At 35.7% G+C, this 20,547-nt stretch overlaps 1 protein-coding gene across 1 annotated transcript in view; it reads right to left on the bottom strand.

The window, feature by feature from the left end:
- LOC107722747 (disks large homolog 4-like) overlaps positions 1–17,709 on the bottom strand; it is a gene marked incomplete at its 3' end in the record, with an annotated part of 84,626 nt that extends 66,917 nt beyond the window's left edge. The window contains exon 1 of the mRNA XM_016531213.1: positions 17,564–17,709. Coding sequence (XP_016386699.1) covers positions 17,564–17,605 — 42 coding nt within the window. The remainder of the gene's footprint in view (positions 1–17,563) is intronic.
- Between the last annotated feature and the right edge of the window lie 2,838 nt (positions 17,710–20,547).

The raw sequence follows: 20,547 nt of genomic DNA, 5'->3' as shown, positions 1-20,547 counted from the left end.
TAGTTGACATGTAGTTACAAAGTTACTTATAGTTAATAGAATGTCTAAAGTGGACTATCGAAATAAAGTGTAACCTTCTTTTTTTCTGCTGAACACAAAATAAGATATTTTGAAGAACACTGGTAACCAAACAGCTGACAGTAGCCATTGACTTCTGTAGTATTTTTCCCACACTATGGAAGTCAACGGCAATCAACTGTTTGGTTACATTCAACATTCTTCAAACTATCTTCTTTTGTGTTCAACAGAAGAAAGAATCTTAGGATAGTTAGATCCCCAAAGGTAACATGTCTCATGAATTTATTGGGTTGTTTCAAATATTAAGCATTACAACATAACACTAGCTACATATAATCCATATTACTAATAGTATAAGGATGTGCATGAGTACTCTGAAGTTACACAGATGATCGGACATGTAAACAGTGATCAGGCATGCATGATGTGGCTTTTACTGAAATTAAAATTCAGTAACAACTCTACAAAAATGACTCTTAAGGGGGGAAAAATCGTAAGAAAATATCTGAGAACTTAAGAATTGCACTTGGGAACATTCTTATGAATGTCTAACAATTCATATTAACTTAGAAATATCTTAACTCCTTTCTCAAGAAGACTTCCATGAATCTAGCCCCAGACATGCGTCTCAAATATGTAGACTAACATATGGTATTTAAATGTTACTCCAAGGTACTGTACGGTATTATCATGGTAGTGTAAACAACTACAAAACAGTACCAGATATTACATATAATAACGTTTTAAAGGAGTCATGGAATGGAAAATCAAATTGTCCTTGGTGTTTACATACTGTATATAAGAGTGAACTCTACAATAAAAACATATTTCATACAAGTTTCAAACTCTCCAGTTTTGTTTTCCATCCTTCTTGTCATAGTGATTTTACCTTTAACATGCGTATGTAAATTAAGCAGGTGTGCTTTTAACAACTCATGTCTGTCTATCAATCACAAATGCATGGCTGAAGTTTATTTTTAGTGGCATGTCTGAATGACTGAATGAGAATGTTTTCACTCCTTCATTAATTATTTTCAACACATTGCCAATTTCTTTCAATATCTTGTATTGACAGCTATGTTGCAGTGCCAAGTATTTTGTTCCCAGAGGCAATCTTTGTGGTTATATTGGTTCATTTTAATCTGACACTGGCTTGAGCATCAACACACTTGTCACACATGCGGTGGGAAAGCACACGGATACGCTGTGATTACATTCTCCAATCACAGCAGTGGCCGTTCACTTGTGTTTCTGAAGGAGGTAACACCCCTTGAAATGAAGTGGGAAAAAACCACATAAGCTGTTCTCCAGAAACATAATATAACGATCTGAAAATGCATTTCATGACACCTTTAAGACTGTTCACTTTTTTTACGCGTACGCTAGCGATTATGGTTAATAAAGTTTTAAATATGGATATTTATCTTTACAGAAACGCATCGATTTGCTTCAGTGATGGATGGATGCGCTTTATTGGACTTCTTTTGGACTATTGAAAAATAACACCCATTCACTGCCATTATAAAGCTTGGAAGAGCCAGGACATTTTTAATATAACTCTGACTGGATTCGTCTGAAAGAAGAAAGTCATATACACCTAGGATGCCTTGAGGGTGAGTAAATTAAGGGTGTAATTTTTGGGTGAACTATCCCTTTAAAACTACATTCCGTTACACAAAACAGTAATATTTATGAAGTTATAGTGGATTCGGGAGTCCGCCATGACACTCGCTGTGAGAAATACTCTGTTATCATTAGAATATCGCACCTCAGGAAAAGGCTCTTAGCCAATCAGATTCGAGGACCAGAAAGAACAGTTTTATATATATATATATATATACTGACTTGTGGCATCTACAGAAGGGTATGCCATTGAGAAGAACATAAAAGAACAGCTAGGTGTGTTCTAAAAGCAATTTCTCTGAGAATAAAATGAATGGGATTTTGCCTCTTGTAACTCTGTTGTTGCACTATATAACATAGTTGTGAACCGTCCTTTTGATTTCTTTGTCAGTTCAGTTTCATTGTCAACATAAACAGCTTTTATACTAACAGGGTGTATAAATGGCCTTTCTAACTGTTGCCTGCTGTGTGGAACGCTGGCAGACGGAGAGATAGACAGGCAGTGAGAAATTCATCCAACATCACTTATTATTCCTGGAGACTCAGTGAAAACCTGATTCTGCTTTCTCTACGTGTGTGTGTGTGTGTGTGAGTGTGTGTGTGTGTGTGTGTGTGTGTATGTGTATGTGTGTGTGAGTGTGTGTTTGTGTGTGTGTGTGTGTGTGTGTAGAGGGCACATTTAGTGAGAGCAGTGATCAGAGATCGGACTCATTTTAACACAATGCATTCAGTAACACACACTACACATGTGCAGAAAACAAATGAAACAAGACAAAATAGGAGAGAAAATGACATAAAGCAGATTGTTGACAAGCATTTAGTGGTGGGAAAAGGAGCAATAATACAATCAAGGAATGATACTGGAGTGAAAACTGAGGGAGAAGGACTAAAGAACTGTACATTTTCAGTGTGAGCACCGGTATCTTGTTATGGCTCCTTCAATGTAAGTCTATGGGATTTCTCTCCCCCCCCCCACCTTATCAAGATTATTGCCTTGTGAAAATCCCCAGCCGCATGCGTGCTTATGAAGGAACAGTAATCACATATCTCGCCTCAGCACGATTTTGAGGTATCATTCATGTCAGCAGCACAAACAGCCCAGCACAAATTCTGCATCAAAGTTTAATACTTAAGGTTAGTGGATTTTACAAATCACTGACGCTGAGACCGAGCCTTACTGCCACGAGTAATGATGGAGTAGAGAGAGTGAGAGAATATGAATATGAGACAGAAAGAGAAGCACAGTAAGAGACAGAACGTCGTTAACCATACAGTGTAATTTGTTACATTTTGGCAATAATAAAAACATGTAAAACGGGGTTTAGATGCGGTAAGATGTAAACAGCACAAAATCTCATCTTAACACTTTTGATGTATGTCTATGCTATTTTTAATTGTGTCATTTCATCTGAATATCAACATTTGTGAGATTCAGTCAGTCGAAACAGTTTTGACGTTAACTGATCTAATTGTATGTCTATGTAAAATAACGATCTATGACATTGTATTATGTTGAATACCATACGTTTTTGTGTCTATTTGTTGATGAGTAATTTGTGGACACATTAATGTGTTTAGATTTGTGAAGTAAAATTATAGTTTTTATTTTGAAATGAAAAGGTAAAATTAGACCCTTGGGGTAAGATGGGCCAGCAGAATTGGCACAGAAGTCACATGTTGCGACTAGTGTTATTATTACTATTTTATTTAATATTTATTGTAAATCATGGTGTTATTAGTCAATAATTCCATGAGGTAGATGTATTGTACCTATTGACTAATTGAGTGAAATCATTCCATTTAATTTCATAATATTGCTATTATGAACATCTTCAATTAAAATTAAATATGTAAATATTCATATCTATGTATCTAAGTAATAGAATACCTTTCAGATGAGTCTTTTTTTAATGGGATTCTGCTTCGTCTGTCACCAGTTATTTATTTATTCAACTAAATATTTAAAACACAATTTTAAATAAGAATAATTGTTTTAGTGTTTTAATTAATGCCACTTAAAAATATATATAAATATTTAATTATTCTTAGCATTTTCTCCCATCTTATCCTTTCAGTTCATTCAGGAGTAACAGGCCAATAAACACATTTAACCCAAACTTCATTGAAAATATTAATTGTCCATCATTTAATTACACAGCCTGTATATAAAGCCCTCATAATCATCCATTGCTTTATCACTAATCGTGTGCACCAATGAATTTGTGTGTGAAATCTGTGTGAAATAACTTATTCACTAAGAAATTGTGATGCACCAATAACTATAATACTAACATTTTAAATGTAGGATCAACTGAAACCACATGTTTGCAAGAAGCACATACTTGGGTGGCCTTATAGTCGTGTTAGGATGATATTATATACATAGATATTTCATCTTAAATATATTTCATCATATACAGTGAAATAGTAGCTGCGTTATAGCTCAAGCTGTGATGTTTCTCTGAACAACAACACAGATATGTGTATGTACAGCTGACGAATGAGATCTTTGTAATCTGTATTTAAGTTGTTTATTTTATTCAAACTGGTTTTGAGAAATGCATTATGTCATTTCTGGTGAGGGTGTGTGTTTAGAGAGCCTCATGTATTTGCTGAGAGGGATGAAATGCTGAAATGGAAAGGTTGTGCAGAAAGCCCTTATTTGGAGAAGGTCTGGGTGTGTTTTATGCAAATGACTAACCTGTGGAATATTTGGCTTATTTAGATTACTCCAAATTCATTATCATTAGAACGAGGATTACAAAAAAATCATTTGAGTACATATGTGACCCTGCAGCACAAAAGCAGTCTTTTAAGTCGCTGGGGTATATTTGTAGCAATAGCCAAAAATACATTGTATGGGTCAAAATTATCGATTTTTCTTTTATGCCAAAAATCATTAGGATATTAAGTAAAGATCATGCTCCATGAAGATATTTTGTAAATTTTCTACTGTAAATATATTAAAACTTAATTTTTGATTAGTAATATGCATTGCTAAGAACTTCATTTGCACAACTTTAAAGGCGATTTTCTCAATATTTTGATTTTTTTGCACCCTCAGATTCCAGATTTTCAAATATTGTCCTATCCTAACAAACCATACATCAATGGAAAGCTTATTTATTCAGCTTTCAGATGATGCATACATCTCAATTTTAAAAAATTGACCCTTATGACTGGTTTTGTGCTGCTGGGTCACATATGTGCAGCAACGTTTTGTGAGGAATTATCCTTTGTGTATAAATCTGAAATAATCCATGCAATTATTAGTGAATGAGACCCATTGTCTTGTTGACAGGCTTTGTTAAACTATAATCTATAATGACATGATTAAAAGAAACATATAATGTTGACTAACTTGTACTGAGGGCCAGGAATGAAGCACTGAATGTAGAAATGAACAAAACATCTGTTTGAGAACAATGTAAATTAAAAACTGTAACTCTGTGGCAGAGATCCTCTGGCAACTTTCTGACAGGTATTAAAACAGACTGCTAAATCCAGCATTCATATGTAAAGTCCTACTGTATAGTCCTGCTAATAAATATGCTTTAAAGAGATTTTGCAACACAGCAGACTTATAAATAATTGATGAGGGTGAATACTTTCTGAAGAAACTCTATAGGCTATATCAATATAATCAATATATGAGACAACACTTTAGAGCACTATATGATGATCCCATGAGCATGTGTTCAGTCTGACGCTGTTTTCTACTATAGTCTGCAGCATTTGTTCTCTTTATAGTCATTTTGTTCTTTCTTTATCGCCAACAAGAAGCTCAAATTCGCTGTTCTGACAATAAAGTCACCAAACTATGAAATAACACAAATTAAATAAAAATATAAAATATATTATCTTCTACTTTAGCTTCTTCAAAGCAGCCGTTCTTTGCCTAGTTTCAGGGCCACTGCGAAAATTCATTAGGCTCTGCACAAAACTCACTCATTTCGTTTTTAAATTAAACTTCTTTGCAAAGAAATTCATGCTAGGTGCAGTTTTTTCCCCCAAAACTAATCTCAAGCATAAGCCTTTATATCAAAAGGTTTTTAATCAGAAACATTTTAGTCAAGTATGTCCAAACTTTTCATTTTATGTCCTTAAATGCCACCGAAGTCATCTATGCCAATAAATAAACATCATGTAAGTCATAGAGAATGGAAAGTGAGAGATGTGAATTATCAGATATACAAATGCATTACACATCTCTGGCTTTATCAGTGCATTTCAGTGGCACAGCTCTCTCCACGCCATCACGTTTCCCAAGGTCATCATCTCAGCCACTATCCGTGTCTCGATCTATTCCACAGGAAGCATCTGCTCAAATCACAGTGATCTGACACAGAACAAAACTGCAGCTTCAGTCACAGAGCATCCAGACCAGTCCCATCACACGCACCCTCATCTGTTACTGCTATGAGCAGTGGTGTAATGTAACCAAGTAATAATACTTCGTTACAGTACTTAAGTATTTTTTGGCTACAAAATAGTCAGAAGAACACGGACTGCAGGAAAGCAGGTTTGACGGATCAGTGTTCTGGCGTCTGCAAGTTAGACTCATGCTCACGTGCAAACAAGTGTGCGCACAACCGCGGATGATTCATTACTGATTCATTTTACAATATATATTTTCTGGTAAGATATCTGTCCTTTTACTTGAGTATGGCTTTCAGGTACTTTATACACCACTGGCTATGACGATGGTCTACAGTAAGTAGTCGGTTCACACGTTGTTTATATAAGGAATGCATAAGAGAAACATGGAACGGGTTTGGCTAATTTGACTTGGTATACATGAGCCAAGGAATAGTTCACCCAAAAAGGAAAAAATTGCTTAAAATCGTCTCACCCTCAGGCCATCCGAGATGTAGATGAGTTTGTTTCTTCATCAGGTTTGGAGAAATGTAGCATTGCATCAGTGTCTCAGCAATGGATGCTCTGCAGTGAATGGGTGCCGTCAGAATGAGAGTCCAAACAGCTGATAAAAACATCACAATAATCCACAAGCAATCCGCACCACTCCAGTCCATCAGCTAATGTCTTGTGGAATTAAAATTCTGTGTTTGTAAGAATCAAATTCATCATTAAAGCGTTTGCAAGTGATGCTACATTTCTACAAATATGTTCTGATGAAGATACAAACTGGATGGCCTGATGATGAGTACATTTTGAGCAAATTTGCATTTTTGGATACCTATCCCTTTAAACCACCTTGTCAAAAAACATTAGGAACAAAATACCGGCTCACTGGAGCAGAACAGACACTAGCCAAACTCATGCAGTATACCATATGAGGCTGCAAGTGACATGATGACATATAGCTACTGTTTTTTTTAGAAATATACAAGAAAAACACAGTGAGATACTATTGTCAGACGGTCAAAAATATTTAAGTCATAAATATTATTTAACATCACTGAACCAACCTATACACATCAGTTTATACAATCAAGGAAATAGCTCTTTAAGGTTGCAGGTTACCACTTTTTACATAGTAAGGGTCCATTAGGTTGATCTCCCAGCATGATAAGCATTAATGTCAGGTTGGGGCAAGTAAGATGTGTATTTATGTTGTAATTTATGAATTACAAATTCAATCAGCCAAAAAAATGCTTTGATATTTTTAGGTACCTTTTCTAGATATGCTCATCCTGTGTTTCATAACGGTTTTAATGTTTACATTTTGCTATAAAAAATTCATTTACATGCAGATGTATTGTGTATGTATTGCTTTTTTCTTTTGACGGTATTCATTCATCTTACCCCATATAGTGTGACAACATGCCCCACTATTGGGGCATCATGTGTTAAAAGAATAGATTTTTTATTTTTTTTTCTGGACAATAAGGGAGGAAATGTGCATTAGCTTTTTGCATTACTCTTCCCTGCACGTTAACATCGCCTTGTATGGTTTGTTCTGCTTTCCCCTCGGCCATTTATGGTGTATTGTAGAGAGCCATATTGCCATTCATCGACTGAAACGGAAGATCCCTGATCGACCTTCTGGTGTTTTTGGCATGTGTGCATCTGCAAAGAGACAGGTGGCTTTCCATGGCATCCTACCATACAACAAGCCTCTTTACTGTACTGTAGCAGTGCATGTGTAATTCCAAAACCTCGTTCAGCGGAACCGGTGATGTACAGTATGTACAGTAATGGCATACATAATGCCAAGCGCGCAATCACAAACACACCACAATCGATTTTTCATTCATAATTCCTTTAACCAATCGCGATTTTCAGAATCCTGGTGTAGCCTACACATGGAAAAATTATGTCACCAACGGCATGTTATCGCCTTTCCAGCATCCTATCCACAAGAAAACCAGCCGACAGCTTACCTTACAGCCGAACATGAGCGACAGCGTACGGTTGCTACATATAAGTTTACACTGGCACATCACCGGAGAAAAGCACTTGAGGTTCCTCAGAGGAGGAGACATCACGTCGACACCCATAGACACAGAACACACCGCTCAGCGCGTGGCCAAAGAGCAACCGTGATGAGTCCCGCGAGCGTGAAGCGCGCTGTATTCAAACAGCCAAACAAGTCCAGGACTCTTTCATCCTCGATCGGTGCTGCTGATGCGGAGACGGGGGTGAAACGGTGACGGAGAGGAGTTGTGTGTGTAATGAGCACTAATGAGTGAACAACGCCGACCAGTGGCTTTACATAAGACTGGAGCTCTGATTCACGATCAAAGACGCTTTGTCAGCATGATCAATACGGGTTTCATCGGCGAGACATGATATCAAACAAGCACCACTGTCAAAAAATCATAAAGCAATGCCAATGGAATTCCAAATAAAAATATTCACAAAGAAAAGCTTCTTTCACTGTTTGAAGTCCACACCTTGTCATTAAACTCTTGTGATTTATATGACGGCGGGTGTTTTGGTGGAAACCTTTACTGTAAATAATGATCACTAAATAGGGACATTCCATGGATTTTTGTGCATGCATCTTATAAATCTAATTACCTAAACAAATACTTTCTGCAGTTTACGATTTAAAACTTTATTAACTTTATTCATTTTATTTGTATGCTGTTTTGCAAATGAAGACGTCCTCAAAATGAAGTTTAGGGCGGCTTTGAAAGGTTTAGCTCACTTATGGGTACAAGTTTGTCCCAAAAATATGGTAAGTAGACACACACACACACCCACACACACACACACACACACACCCACACATGTTGGGTTTCCATGTTTTATGGGTTCATTCCATAGGCGTAATGGTTTTTATACTGTACAAACTGTATTTTCTATCCCCTTACCCTAAAACTTTCTGCATTTTCAGATTTTCAAAAAACATTCTGTATGATTTATAATCTTGTTTTCTCATGGGGACCAAAAAAAATGTACCCACAAGGACATGGATTTTGGATATTGCCATCTTTGTGGGGAAGTTCAAAAACGCGCACACACACACACACCGAGAAACACTTCAGCAATCCTCATATGGTTGATGAACACATTTTGCACTCACTGTTTCATTTCAGCGGACATATCTCACCAGACTGAGCATTTTACGATTTTACATAGCTAAAAATGCCGATTTAGAGGTCTGGAGTGCGCAGCGATGAGGCGCATGAGTGTACAGCGCCCTCTGCTGGCGACAGCACGCTGTGAACTGTCCATGGTGCTGAAACGCGTCCACTATCACTGCATCCTTCACAGCGCTTGCTCTCAGTAAGACAGGGTGTTGTTTTATTTATTTATTTATTTAGTTGCTTATTTATTTTAACAACAAGCTCATTTACTTAATGATTACTTGAGACCAGCTGTAAGCGGTTTGTCGCTCGCTCGGCGGCGCTAGAGATCCAGGTGAAAGCACTATTATTGTGCATTCATCTCAGGAGCGACTGCGGCGCAGGACGTGCTGCTCATCGATCTACAACAGACAGCTTCAATGGCTGCGGTGGCGTGAGGACAGTCAACTGGTCCTGTAGCCCTCCAGCATACAAACACACAAAACATGCTCACAATCCATCGTTACTGACCTAAATACAACAAGCAGCTTAGTATTGTTCACAGATGAAGTCGAACAGTATTTGGACACTTAAGCCACTCTTAAACTGTCTGAATAAAGTACTGAAGCAAGTGACATTTGGCAAGTGAAACCGACTGAGCCTGGTTTCTCCCAAGGTTTTTTCTCCATTTCTGTCATCGATGGAGTTTTGGTTCCTTTGGCTTGCTTGGTTGGGGACGCTTGACTGATTGCACAGACACTATTGAAGAGATCTGAACTGAAATCACTGAATCATCAACGAACTGACTTTATCTGGAAAATGACTCTTTGATATTGTCTTCTTGCATTATTGACAAACTATTTTCCTGTTTGACACTGTAAAGCTGCTTTGACACAATCCGTGTTGTATAAAGTGCTATATATAAAGGTGACTTGATTTGACTTGACATTTGCAAATCCCAGTGTGTTTTTAGTAGATGTATGTCAGTGAGTCAGTTGTGCGGTTAATCTTCACAAAATCTGTGAACAAGTTTTGGTCACTTTTAACAACCACAAAGTAGTCAAATACTTTCTGCCTGCAACAAACAGCTTTATTATGCAAAGCCTAACAAAATGCTTTTCTTTGTGAAATGTTTTGTTTGAAAAGTGTGCTTGTGCTACCTTTCTTTAAAATGAATGCCACTTTGATATTTTGTTAAGTACTGCCATGACATTCATGCATCTTTAAACGTGGCTTAAATGTGCAAAACATTTTGGGACCACTGCATATAGTTTTAAGGCAAGACACTGCAGGTGAACAGGGTAAAAAATAATAAAACTAATAGATATCACCATATGTTTCCCAGCTGATTAATTACAGTACACTAAGACAATTTATTATTATTATTATAATTTTTATTAATATTAAAAAGTTATCTGAAATGTTGTTTGAATATGCAAACGGGGAATTATCTAATTAAATATGCACTAATTTGCATACATTTCTAGAACAGAAATCTGAAAAGCCAGGTTCAGAGTTTTTGTTGACATATTAGAGGTTTTTACAGAAAGGATTTTGGATATAATATTTCATCACTTCATAAATAATAACATACTGTCAACAGCCAGAAAAATAAACCCCACTTTCACCATGTTTTTAGGAATAAAATGTTATATCTACAGATGTAAACAGATAAAGTGCAATAAAATAATCACTTAAATTTGTATTTTGGATGTTTTCTTTCCGCTAGTCTTAAAGAAAACTAATGTCAAAATCTCAAAATTGACCAATGCATGAAAAAACAATGGTTTACCTGGAGTGCCTTACATTTTTTGAGTGATATTGGTCTGTGTATTATTAGAAAACATTGGCAGAGTAAATTCTTGGTAGTCGTGGGAAGAGGTTCAAGTTTGTCTGTTTGTGTTGTGTTGGTTGTCTAATTGTGTGTATCTTTCCAATGGAACACTCCGTTTCCATGGATATCGATATGCTAGGAAACGAAGTGTGCTATAATGTGAAGACTGAAAAAAAACACTCGATTTTTTTACACTCGATTTGTCAATATGTGACCCTGTGTCTTAAGTCGCTGGGGTATATTTGTAGCAATAGCCAAAAATACACTGTATGGGTCAAAATGATAGATTTTTCTTTTATGCAAAAAATCATTAGGATATTAAGTAAAGATCATGTTCCATGAAGATATTTTGTAAGTATCCTACTGTAAATATATCTAAACTTCATTTTTGATTAGTAATATGCATTGCTAAGAACATCATTTGGACAACTTTAAAGGCGATTTTCTCAATATTTAGATTTTTTTTGCACCCTCAGATTCCAGATTTTCAAATAGTTGTATCTCGACCAAACCATACATCAATGGAAAGCTTATTTATTCAGCTTTCAGATTATGTATACATCTCAATTTAGAAAATTTTACACTCAAGACTGGTTTTGTGGTCCAGGGTCACATATGTAAAGCTTTTGATTTAAGAAGGCAGCATTGACTTAACATGACAGAGATAAATATCATATATTTTATTATTTGTATCACTTTTATATAATAGCCTACATTTTTTATTTTATTAATATATTATTTTTCAGTAAGTTATGGTAAAGTAGGCAGTATAGGACCAATATCTCTGTTACAATATGGTGTAGGATAGATAAAAGTTGTTGTTTTAGTCTCTAGTCGCCGCCTTGACTTCTGATTGTTCTGTATCAAAGGTAAAACATTTGCATCTTTTAACCCTGTGTGGTTTATTTCAGTATGTCGAGCTGTTTAACATCTCCTATATGTTACACATCTATGGTCTTGCCTCCTTTCCCAGAATGCTTTGCAGAAGGAGCGAGTACTCTGCAGTACTCTGGCAGTTCATATATTTCTCATCCAACTTAAAGAGCAAGAAAGGGGGACTCCTGCCCTAGCCTGGAAAGCGTTGCCATGGCAACATCTGCAGGGGCGGGTCTTCCCTCGTGGTTAGTGAGTCTATGGCAGCCTGTATGTATATGTACGTGTGTATTTATGTGTCTGTCATTATAAGAAGAGGAGATCTCACATATACACCCACAAATCAAAAACAATGTGTGCATTGTTCAGTCAGACAGCTAAATCTACAGAAAAGCTATTAATTAAAGTCTCCAGATTTAAATGAATTAGTGCAACATCTTAGTCTAAAGAGCAGGAGAAGAAATTCATATGAAATCACACTGCTATAATATTCATTAAGGGCACATTATTGGAAAAAATGCGTATGAAACCATGCAACAAATATATGATAGATCTTATGCAGGCTGTTGCTGCAGGAAATACACAACACAGCATGAAAGACCAACAGAGCAGCGGGATGTTTTATGCAAAAACTCCTCTGAATCAAAGGCACTTTGGCTTTATACATAAAAATACTCATTCTACTACACCGCCTTAAGACTTAAGAAAAGCACACGTCGGTACATTTAGTATATATAGTCATTTATTCAAATACACATACACTACTGTTCAAAAGTTCAGGGTCGGTAAGATTTTTTAATGTTTTGGGAGTCTCTTCTGCTTACCAAGGCTGCATTTATGTTCAAAAATACAGTAAAATCAGAAATATTGTGATATATTATAACATTTTAAAATAACTGTTTTCTATTTCAATAATCTTTCTGTGATCACATGTAAGATTTTTTAATGTTTTGGGAGTCTCTTCTGCTTACCAAGGCTGCATTTATATGTTCAAAAATACAGTAAAATCAGAAATATTGTGATATATTATAACATTTTAAAATAACTGTTTTCTATTTGAATAATCTTTCTGTGATCACATCTGTATTTCCAGCATCATTCCTCCAATCTTCAGTGTCACATGATCTTCAGAAATCATTCTAATATTTGCTGTTCAAGAAACATTTCTGATTATTAGCAATGTTGAAAACTGTTGTGCTGCTCCAATATTTTTGTGGGAACCGGGATACAGTTTCTTTTCAGGATTCTGTGATGAATAGAAAGTTCAAAAGAACGGCATTTATTTAAAATGGAATTCTTTTGTAACATTATTAATTGTCTTTACTGTCACTTTTGATCAATTTAATGTATCCTTGCTGAATATAAGAATTCCCCGAACTTTTGAACAATAGTGTTAATAGTTTCCCAACTTTGATGTTCTTAGATGAAGTCTCTTTACTGATTGAAAGTATAAGCACTCTTAACTTTTGACACAAACTGGTTATTTCTAAAAAAAAACAAAAAAAAAAACACTATTTGGTAGGTCTTTAAATGTTCCCTCAGAGATTGATTATCTATGTATTGGTTATCTATTTAGATTTTCAAACAACAGCTCTTTCAGGATTCTGTGATGAATAGAAAGTTCAAAAGAACGGCATTTATTTAAAATGGAATTCTTTTGTAACATTATTAATTGTCTTTACTGTCACTTTTGATCAATTTAATGTATCCTTGCTGAATATAAGAATTCCCCGAACTTTTGAACAATAGTGTTAATAGTTTCCCAACTTTGATGTTCTTAGATGAAGTCTCTTTACTGATTGAAAGTATAAGCACTCTTAACTTTTGACACAAACTGGTTATTTCTAAAAAAAAACAAAAAAAAAAAACAATATTTGGTAGGTCTTTAAATGTTCCCTCAGAGATTGATTATCTATGTATTGGTTGTCTATTTAGATTTTCAAACAACAGCTCCATTAGAATGAGCTGCTTTTGGCTACACAGTAGTCTCACATGGTTTGAGAGGTCAGCAGGAAGTGACGTCACAGAGCAAATATCTTCGGCCGCTGGAAGGAGGTTAAGGTTATTGACTATTTCTACCTGATTTCACTCATAAAAATGAGTTTTGCTTGTATTAACAGATGTGTAGGTTATTTTAGTGATGTTAAATAATGTCAATTTAGGTTACCATTTTTCAGTGCATCTCTAAAATTACCTGTGTGTATTGATATCCTTTATATATGATTTTTTTTTTTTGAAAGCAACAAATATTGCTAATATTTCATTGTCTATTTCTCACTCTTTTTCTTATTTCTTCTTCTGCTGTGTTTTTTATTGCACGCACACCAGGAAGCCTATAAAATGAGTTTAACATGGTAATCTACAAGTAACTACAAGTTTTTATATAAAAATATACAAAATATTTTAATAAACTAAACATAAACTTTATCACTGAAACAAAAAACAGAGAAAGTCCTTTTTAAGGATCATATAGCTTATAACTGCACATTTTACTCATAACAGCGTGCTTTAATGACACGATAGCTTTAACACGTGCCTTGTGTTCTGATAAACGCAGACAGAATGAAGCGCAAAACGATAAAGTACAGCATTTAATGCAGTCGAACAGAAACATGCACTGAAAGCACAACTTTGGAACAATATACACTGTCTGAAGTGCTGTCTGGAGGATCACTGCATTCAGTTTCATTTCTTTATGCTTCATCAGTGTTTGCTGATCACTGCATATCAACAACAGACTGCCTCCATGAAAATTAATATTGAAAGTATTGTGTGAAGTGAAGAATGAGTTGCTGTGGTTTTTCATTTTGGGCCTTATGAAAGCGAACAATACAGGACTCCAAAAATACACCTAAACTAAAGTATGAAAAAAAAAATCATTTTTACTAATCCCTCTCTATGGCTGAATGGCTAGTATTTTGCAGCAGTGTGCTTAGAACAGTTTTTTTAAAGTGCACTTGCAGGGAAAAACAGAACATTTAACTGAACATTTTGGTGGGGAATGACTCGGCAGAAATGATTTTATGATACAGCACACTCAAATACAGCCATAAATGCATATGCACAGAGTAGTTTTAATGCCAAGCTCCAAATCAATATTCAGGAGCAGCTTTTTTCATATTGTTCACTAGAAAAACCTAACTGGTGTTCACCTAATGCTGCTCAAACCAGCATCCAAAACAGCCAGAAATCATTAGGATATTAAGTAAAGATCATGTTCCATGAAGATATTTTGTAAATTTCCTACCGTAAATATAGCAAAACTTAATTTTTGATTAGTAATATGCATGGCTAAGAACTTCATTTGGACAACTTTAAAGATGATTTTCTCAATATTTTGATTTTTTTGCACCCTCAGATTCCAGATTTTCAAATAGTTGTATCTCGGCCAAATATTGTCCATACATCAATGGAAAGCTCATTTATTCAGATTTTGGATGATGTATAAATCTCAATTTGAAAAAAATTGACCCTTATGACTGGTTTTGTGCTCCAGGGTCACATATGGTGACTAGGAAATGCTCATTTAATCGACAAAAAGCATGCATGAGAATCATTACATTAAACTTTTTTCAATAACTCATACAGCCTTAGCTCATTCAGGCACGATTTATACGGTGAAGATGAGATTGGAATTACTGTTTTGCTCTTGTACTTTGTGCTATAGTGCTGCAGTTACCAGATTCTCTTCTCACCGGTCTAGTTCAGGCCAGTATGGCAATGCTCAAGCTGACTTGCTCAAACACAATATTGCTCAAAATGTCATTGAGGATATAAGACCAATATGATGGTTCTGGACTCTGTCTACTCCACTTTTGATAGTTGCTACTGTACCTGCAATACTTCCTCCTCTCAGCCCCATCCTGTAAGTCAATGCATAACCTGTTGAGCTTTTTTAAAATTACTTTTATTATTTAATTAATGCAATACCAATCAATACTAAACACAACTGTTTTCAACATTGATGATAATCAGAAATGTTTCTTGAGCAGCAAATCAGCATATTAGAATGATTTCTGAAGATCATGTGACGCTGAAGACTGCAGTAATGATGCTGAAAATACAGCTGCGCATCACATAAATAAATTACATTTTATAATACATTAATGTAGAAAACAGCTATTTTAAATTGTAATAATATTTCACAATCTTACTGTTTTTACTGTACTATTTATCAGACGAATGCAGCCTTGGTGAGCAGAAGAGACTTCTTTAAAAAACATTGTACAGACCCCAAACTGTGCAACAGTAGTGAATACTGTTATTATTAATATTTTAACGTTAGCATTATTTTAAATGAATAAAATAATGCAGAGTAAAAAGTATGTTGTCCCACCACAGTGACTGAAAGTTGAAAAAAAGTAGAAAATCAAGTCCAGTCTGGTAAATTTATTTAATAAAAGGGACATTACATTTGTGGCTAAATAAATAAATAAATACATTTTTTGTCCACTAAACGAGTGTACTTCCAGAATGCATTGCGATAACTAAAATGGTAGACGATCCAAGATAAATATTGATTACAAATACACTTATATGTGATACTGAGAGTTGTATTGCTAAAAAAAAGTGCATTACAGTATTGAATTGTTAGCTTAGCAATATGCCAACCATTTGAATCAATTGTGTCTCTTGTGTACTTCTCACGTGAGGCACTATTGTTAGTGTTATGCTCCAAATCAGTCACTTATGTGACCAGCTTGGTCAACCTTCAGCATATTAGTTTTAAAAAAGGCTCTTCTGGACTAACTGCATAAACCAGCCTGAACAAGCGTGGACATTCACAACACATGAGATACTTCACCGCAAGCTGGAGGCTGAATGTAGAATTTAAGGCCAGGCGTCTGACCTTTAACCTTTAGTCCCTTGCCTGTTCCATCCTTCCCGTATTGTCTATGCACATTCTCTCTCTCTCTCTCTCTGCTTTTACAGCATTGTGCAGTAATAAGGAGGCCATTGAATATTATATATGCCCACATTAGCGATGCTATTTTGTCAGAAAAAAATGACTGGGGGGTAGAGAGCTTTTCAGCTTGATGGATATCAAGTCAACATGCCGAAGTGACGCTTTTGCCCCACAGCCCCTCTGAGCTGCCATACACACAGATTTCTGTCTAGTCAGCAAACTGTGTTGACATAAGAACGCTTCCAAATCAGAATATTTATATTTACAGACGTATGGTCTCACGGTGAGAAATTACCACACATTCACACAAAAGGCAGATATAAAACACAGAACCTGCTTGCTCCTGGTCATACATGAGAGGGACAAAAAGACTACGCAGACTTTTAGGCTGTCTAGAACACACACACACACACACACAGAAACAGAAATTCTAAAAAAAATGCTGTTCAATAATCATTGGTCAAAATGTCTGTGAACCAAATGATTCAGGGAGCACCACACATTGCATGAACACACAAACTGATAATATATGCAATACTGTCATTTTATGGCTGCTCGTCCTGGCTTTCATTTTTATAGCTTTGTGTTTTTCATTTTTCTGTCTCTTTTCCACACATGCATCCACACACGTGTATGTGGCCGTGCTCCTTCTGTGTCAACAGGCACACACACACACACACATGCATCACATCATAAATCAAGTCCCAGTTAGTCAGACAGACACACACACACACACACTGTAGATTCACGCAGTGAAGATATAAACAACATGCAACAGCAGCTCTGCACCATAAAGACACAGAGCAAGACGTCTGAGAGGAAAAATTTACGTACCACACATGAGCAGAGCAGAGGAAGCTTAGCACGAGCCCTCATCAGCCACAAACAACCGACCAAAATGCCCGCAATGAGGGGAAAAAGAGGGATGGAAAGTAAGGGAAAGATACAGTGGCTGTACAAGTGGGTGAGAGAGAGAGAGAGAGAGAGAGAGAGAGAGATGGTGTAGGAACGCAAAGAAACCTGGCACACTGTTCCACCTCTGAGTCACTGAACAGGTTTGTGACAGAGAGAAAAGGAGAGAGGGTGGGAGAGATGAGAGGAGGGATATGAGAGATGATCTCACCTACGCTTTCTGGAAGATTTCCCCATCATGCATGCATTTTACACACTCTTAAAAATATACATTCTTCAATAGATCTTCGTAGCACTTTAGGTTCAGCAAAGAACCATGTAGAAGGTTCCTGAGTTGAATATACGGCTCTTTGGAGATTTAAAAAGTTTAAAATGATTAAAATGCTACATTGTAAGTTCAATATATTCAAAGATGCATATTGATTTATGGGTTCTTTAAAGACCCCATGAAATTAAATTATTGGATTTTTGTGACGTTTAGTCTGTTAGCGTGAGGTCATCAATGACCCTGTCATTTATTTGAAGTGCATTTTTATTTGTTTAACCGATAATCATGATTTCTGGTTTAAACCTGTTTTGCTCAGTTTGTCTAAAAGCTATTAACACTCCCCATATAGAACAAATTAAAAGAAACGATTTTGTTTAAATAGCATTGTGGGTATTATTATTATTGTTGTTATTTTGTTAGTACATAAATTGAGAAAATATGATGCATAATTAAAAAATGCATCACAATACATTAAGGCATTTTGAAGTTTTCTTTATATTAAGTAAACTGCATTTTACATTGACTAGCAAAATGTTTTACATTTTATCTAAGTAAAAATTCTACTCTCATATTATAGCTAATTTAGCTTTTGTTTATGATGAAATTAAGTTGTAAAATGCTACAAAAAAAATTGTGAGTTACATTAATTTTGGTTTTTGGCTAAATAAACTATCTTTAAATCTTTTTACTTTGTATGAATGTTTTTGCCTTTAGAAAAAAAAAATACTATATTAATAAAATGAAATATGAAATCAAAATTTTGCCTGCAACAAATTACAGTAATTTATTTATGTTTGTCCAAAGTATCTTTTTTTTTTCAACATACATGCTATTGTACCACCACAGTACAATATTTGAAAAGAGGAAACATTCATCTTCACATTAATGCTGTCAGACTAAAACTAATAAAAACTAAAATGACAGTTTCACACAAAGACTAGACTAAAACTAACATTAAAACAGGCCGCCAAAAACAACACTAGCCTTTTTTTTTTTTTTTTTTTTTTTTTTTTTAAATCATAATTCCTTTTATACGCCCTGCCTCATACAACTGTCAGGAAATCCATCAACACAGGAAATCAATTTGTTTGGGTATTTAAAGGGAAAAGTATGTAATTTCTGTGCCACTAGAACGAATATAAAAGTGCAAAAAGACTGACTGTTTCACACAGTCTGCCATTGACTGAAATTGCTATATAAAGATACTCTTGTTGTCATTTTTAGTAATAATTCAGTCAGTTGCATGACAGGCTGGTCATGCGATGTTAACAAGTCAGCAGCCATGAGGGGCCCATAGCTAAAATATGGATATAATGTGTAGCAGTCAAAGAAAACTAGTAACTTGAACTAACAGCTCTGTTGTAGACAATGTGACACACCAATGGCTGACCTTTTCATCTGAACATGTCCAATTATATACAGTCTTACTGGAAAGAGATGCAACTATTACATATATCATAGGAACATACACTTTCCTCTTTTATTTCATACAAAACTTTGTATGAAATAAAAGCTTGAAAGATTGATATTACATCAAAACGGCAAGACACTCTTACAAAAGGTCAAGGGAAAGTGTATATTTGTAAGACAGAAAGACTTATATGCGAATGTTTTTATTAATCAAATGAGCATGAATACATGGAATAAGCAATCCATTTCAGCATTTTTCAATTGATGTACTTTCTGAGCTATGACCTTCCTGGTCAATTGATGGAAACAAAATTTACCTTTTTCTGCACGTGTATGTGTATATTTGTGTGGGTCTAATGATGTTAAGTGGCTTGTCAGTGGGGGCGATAATTAATGACCACCTCTGTAAACAAAGTCAAGCACATAAACAGTATTAAACAGTCACAGAAGGAACAGTAAATAATTCAAAACCAACTAACAATAAACAAACACTTTGCCAAGCCTATAGCCCTGCGGCCTATGATTCTGCCTCCAGCCAAACTGAAGAGAAAACAGACCCCATACAGCACTCCTCAGCACTGAACATTACTGAACAAAGAACAGCATTAGAAAAGAAGAAGAAAATAATACAGACAGGAGACAGGGCAGGATAAAGACATGATGGGACATGACAGAATAAGATAAAATACTACACAATATGATATGATATGATATGATATGATATGATATGATAAGATAACATAAGACAGGACAGAACAGTACAGGATAAGATAGGACAGGATAGGACAGGACAATACAGGACAGGACAGGACAAGACAAGACAAGACAAGACAAGACAAGACAGGTCAGGTCAGGTCAGGTCAGGATAGGATAGGACAGGACAGGACAGGATAGGATAGGATAGGACAAGTCAGGTCAGGATAGGATAGGAGAGCACAGGACAGCACAGGACAGGACAGGATAGGACAGGATAGGACAAGTCAGGATAGGATAGGATAGGGCAGGGCAGGACAGGACAGGACAGGACAGGACAGGATAGGACAAGTCAGGTCAGGATAGGATAGGATAGGATAGGATAGGATAGGATAGGATAGGATAGGATAGGATAGGATAGGATAGGATAGGATAGGATAGGATAGGATAGGATAGGATAGGATAGGATAGGATAGGATAGGATAGGATAGGATAGGATAGGATAGGATAGGATAGGATAGGATAGGATAGGATA

Source organism: Sinocyclocheilus rhinocerous, unplaced genomic scaffold, assembly GCF_001515625.1.
Source record: "Sinocyclocheilus rhinocerous isolate Xijiao unplaced genomic scaffold, SAMN03320098_v1.1 scaffold514, whole genome shotgun sequence".
NCBI lineage: Eukaryota > Metazoa > Chordata > Actinopteri > Cypriniformes > Cyprinidae > Sinocyclocheilus > Sinocyclocheilus rhinocerous.
Note: the sequence above shows the minus strand (reverse complement) of the source record. Positions and strands in the feature narration are given on the sequence as shown.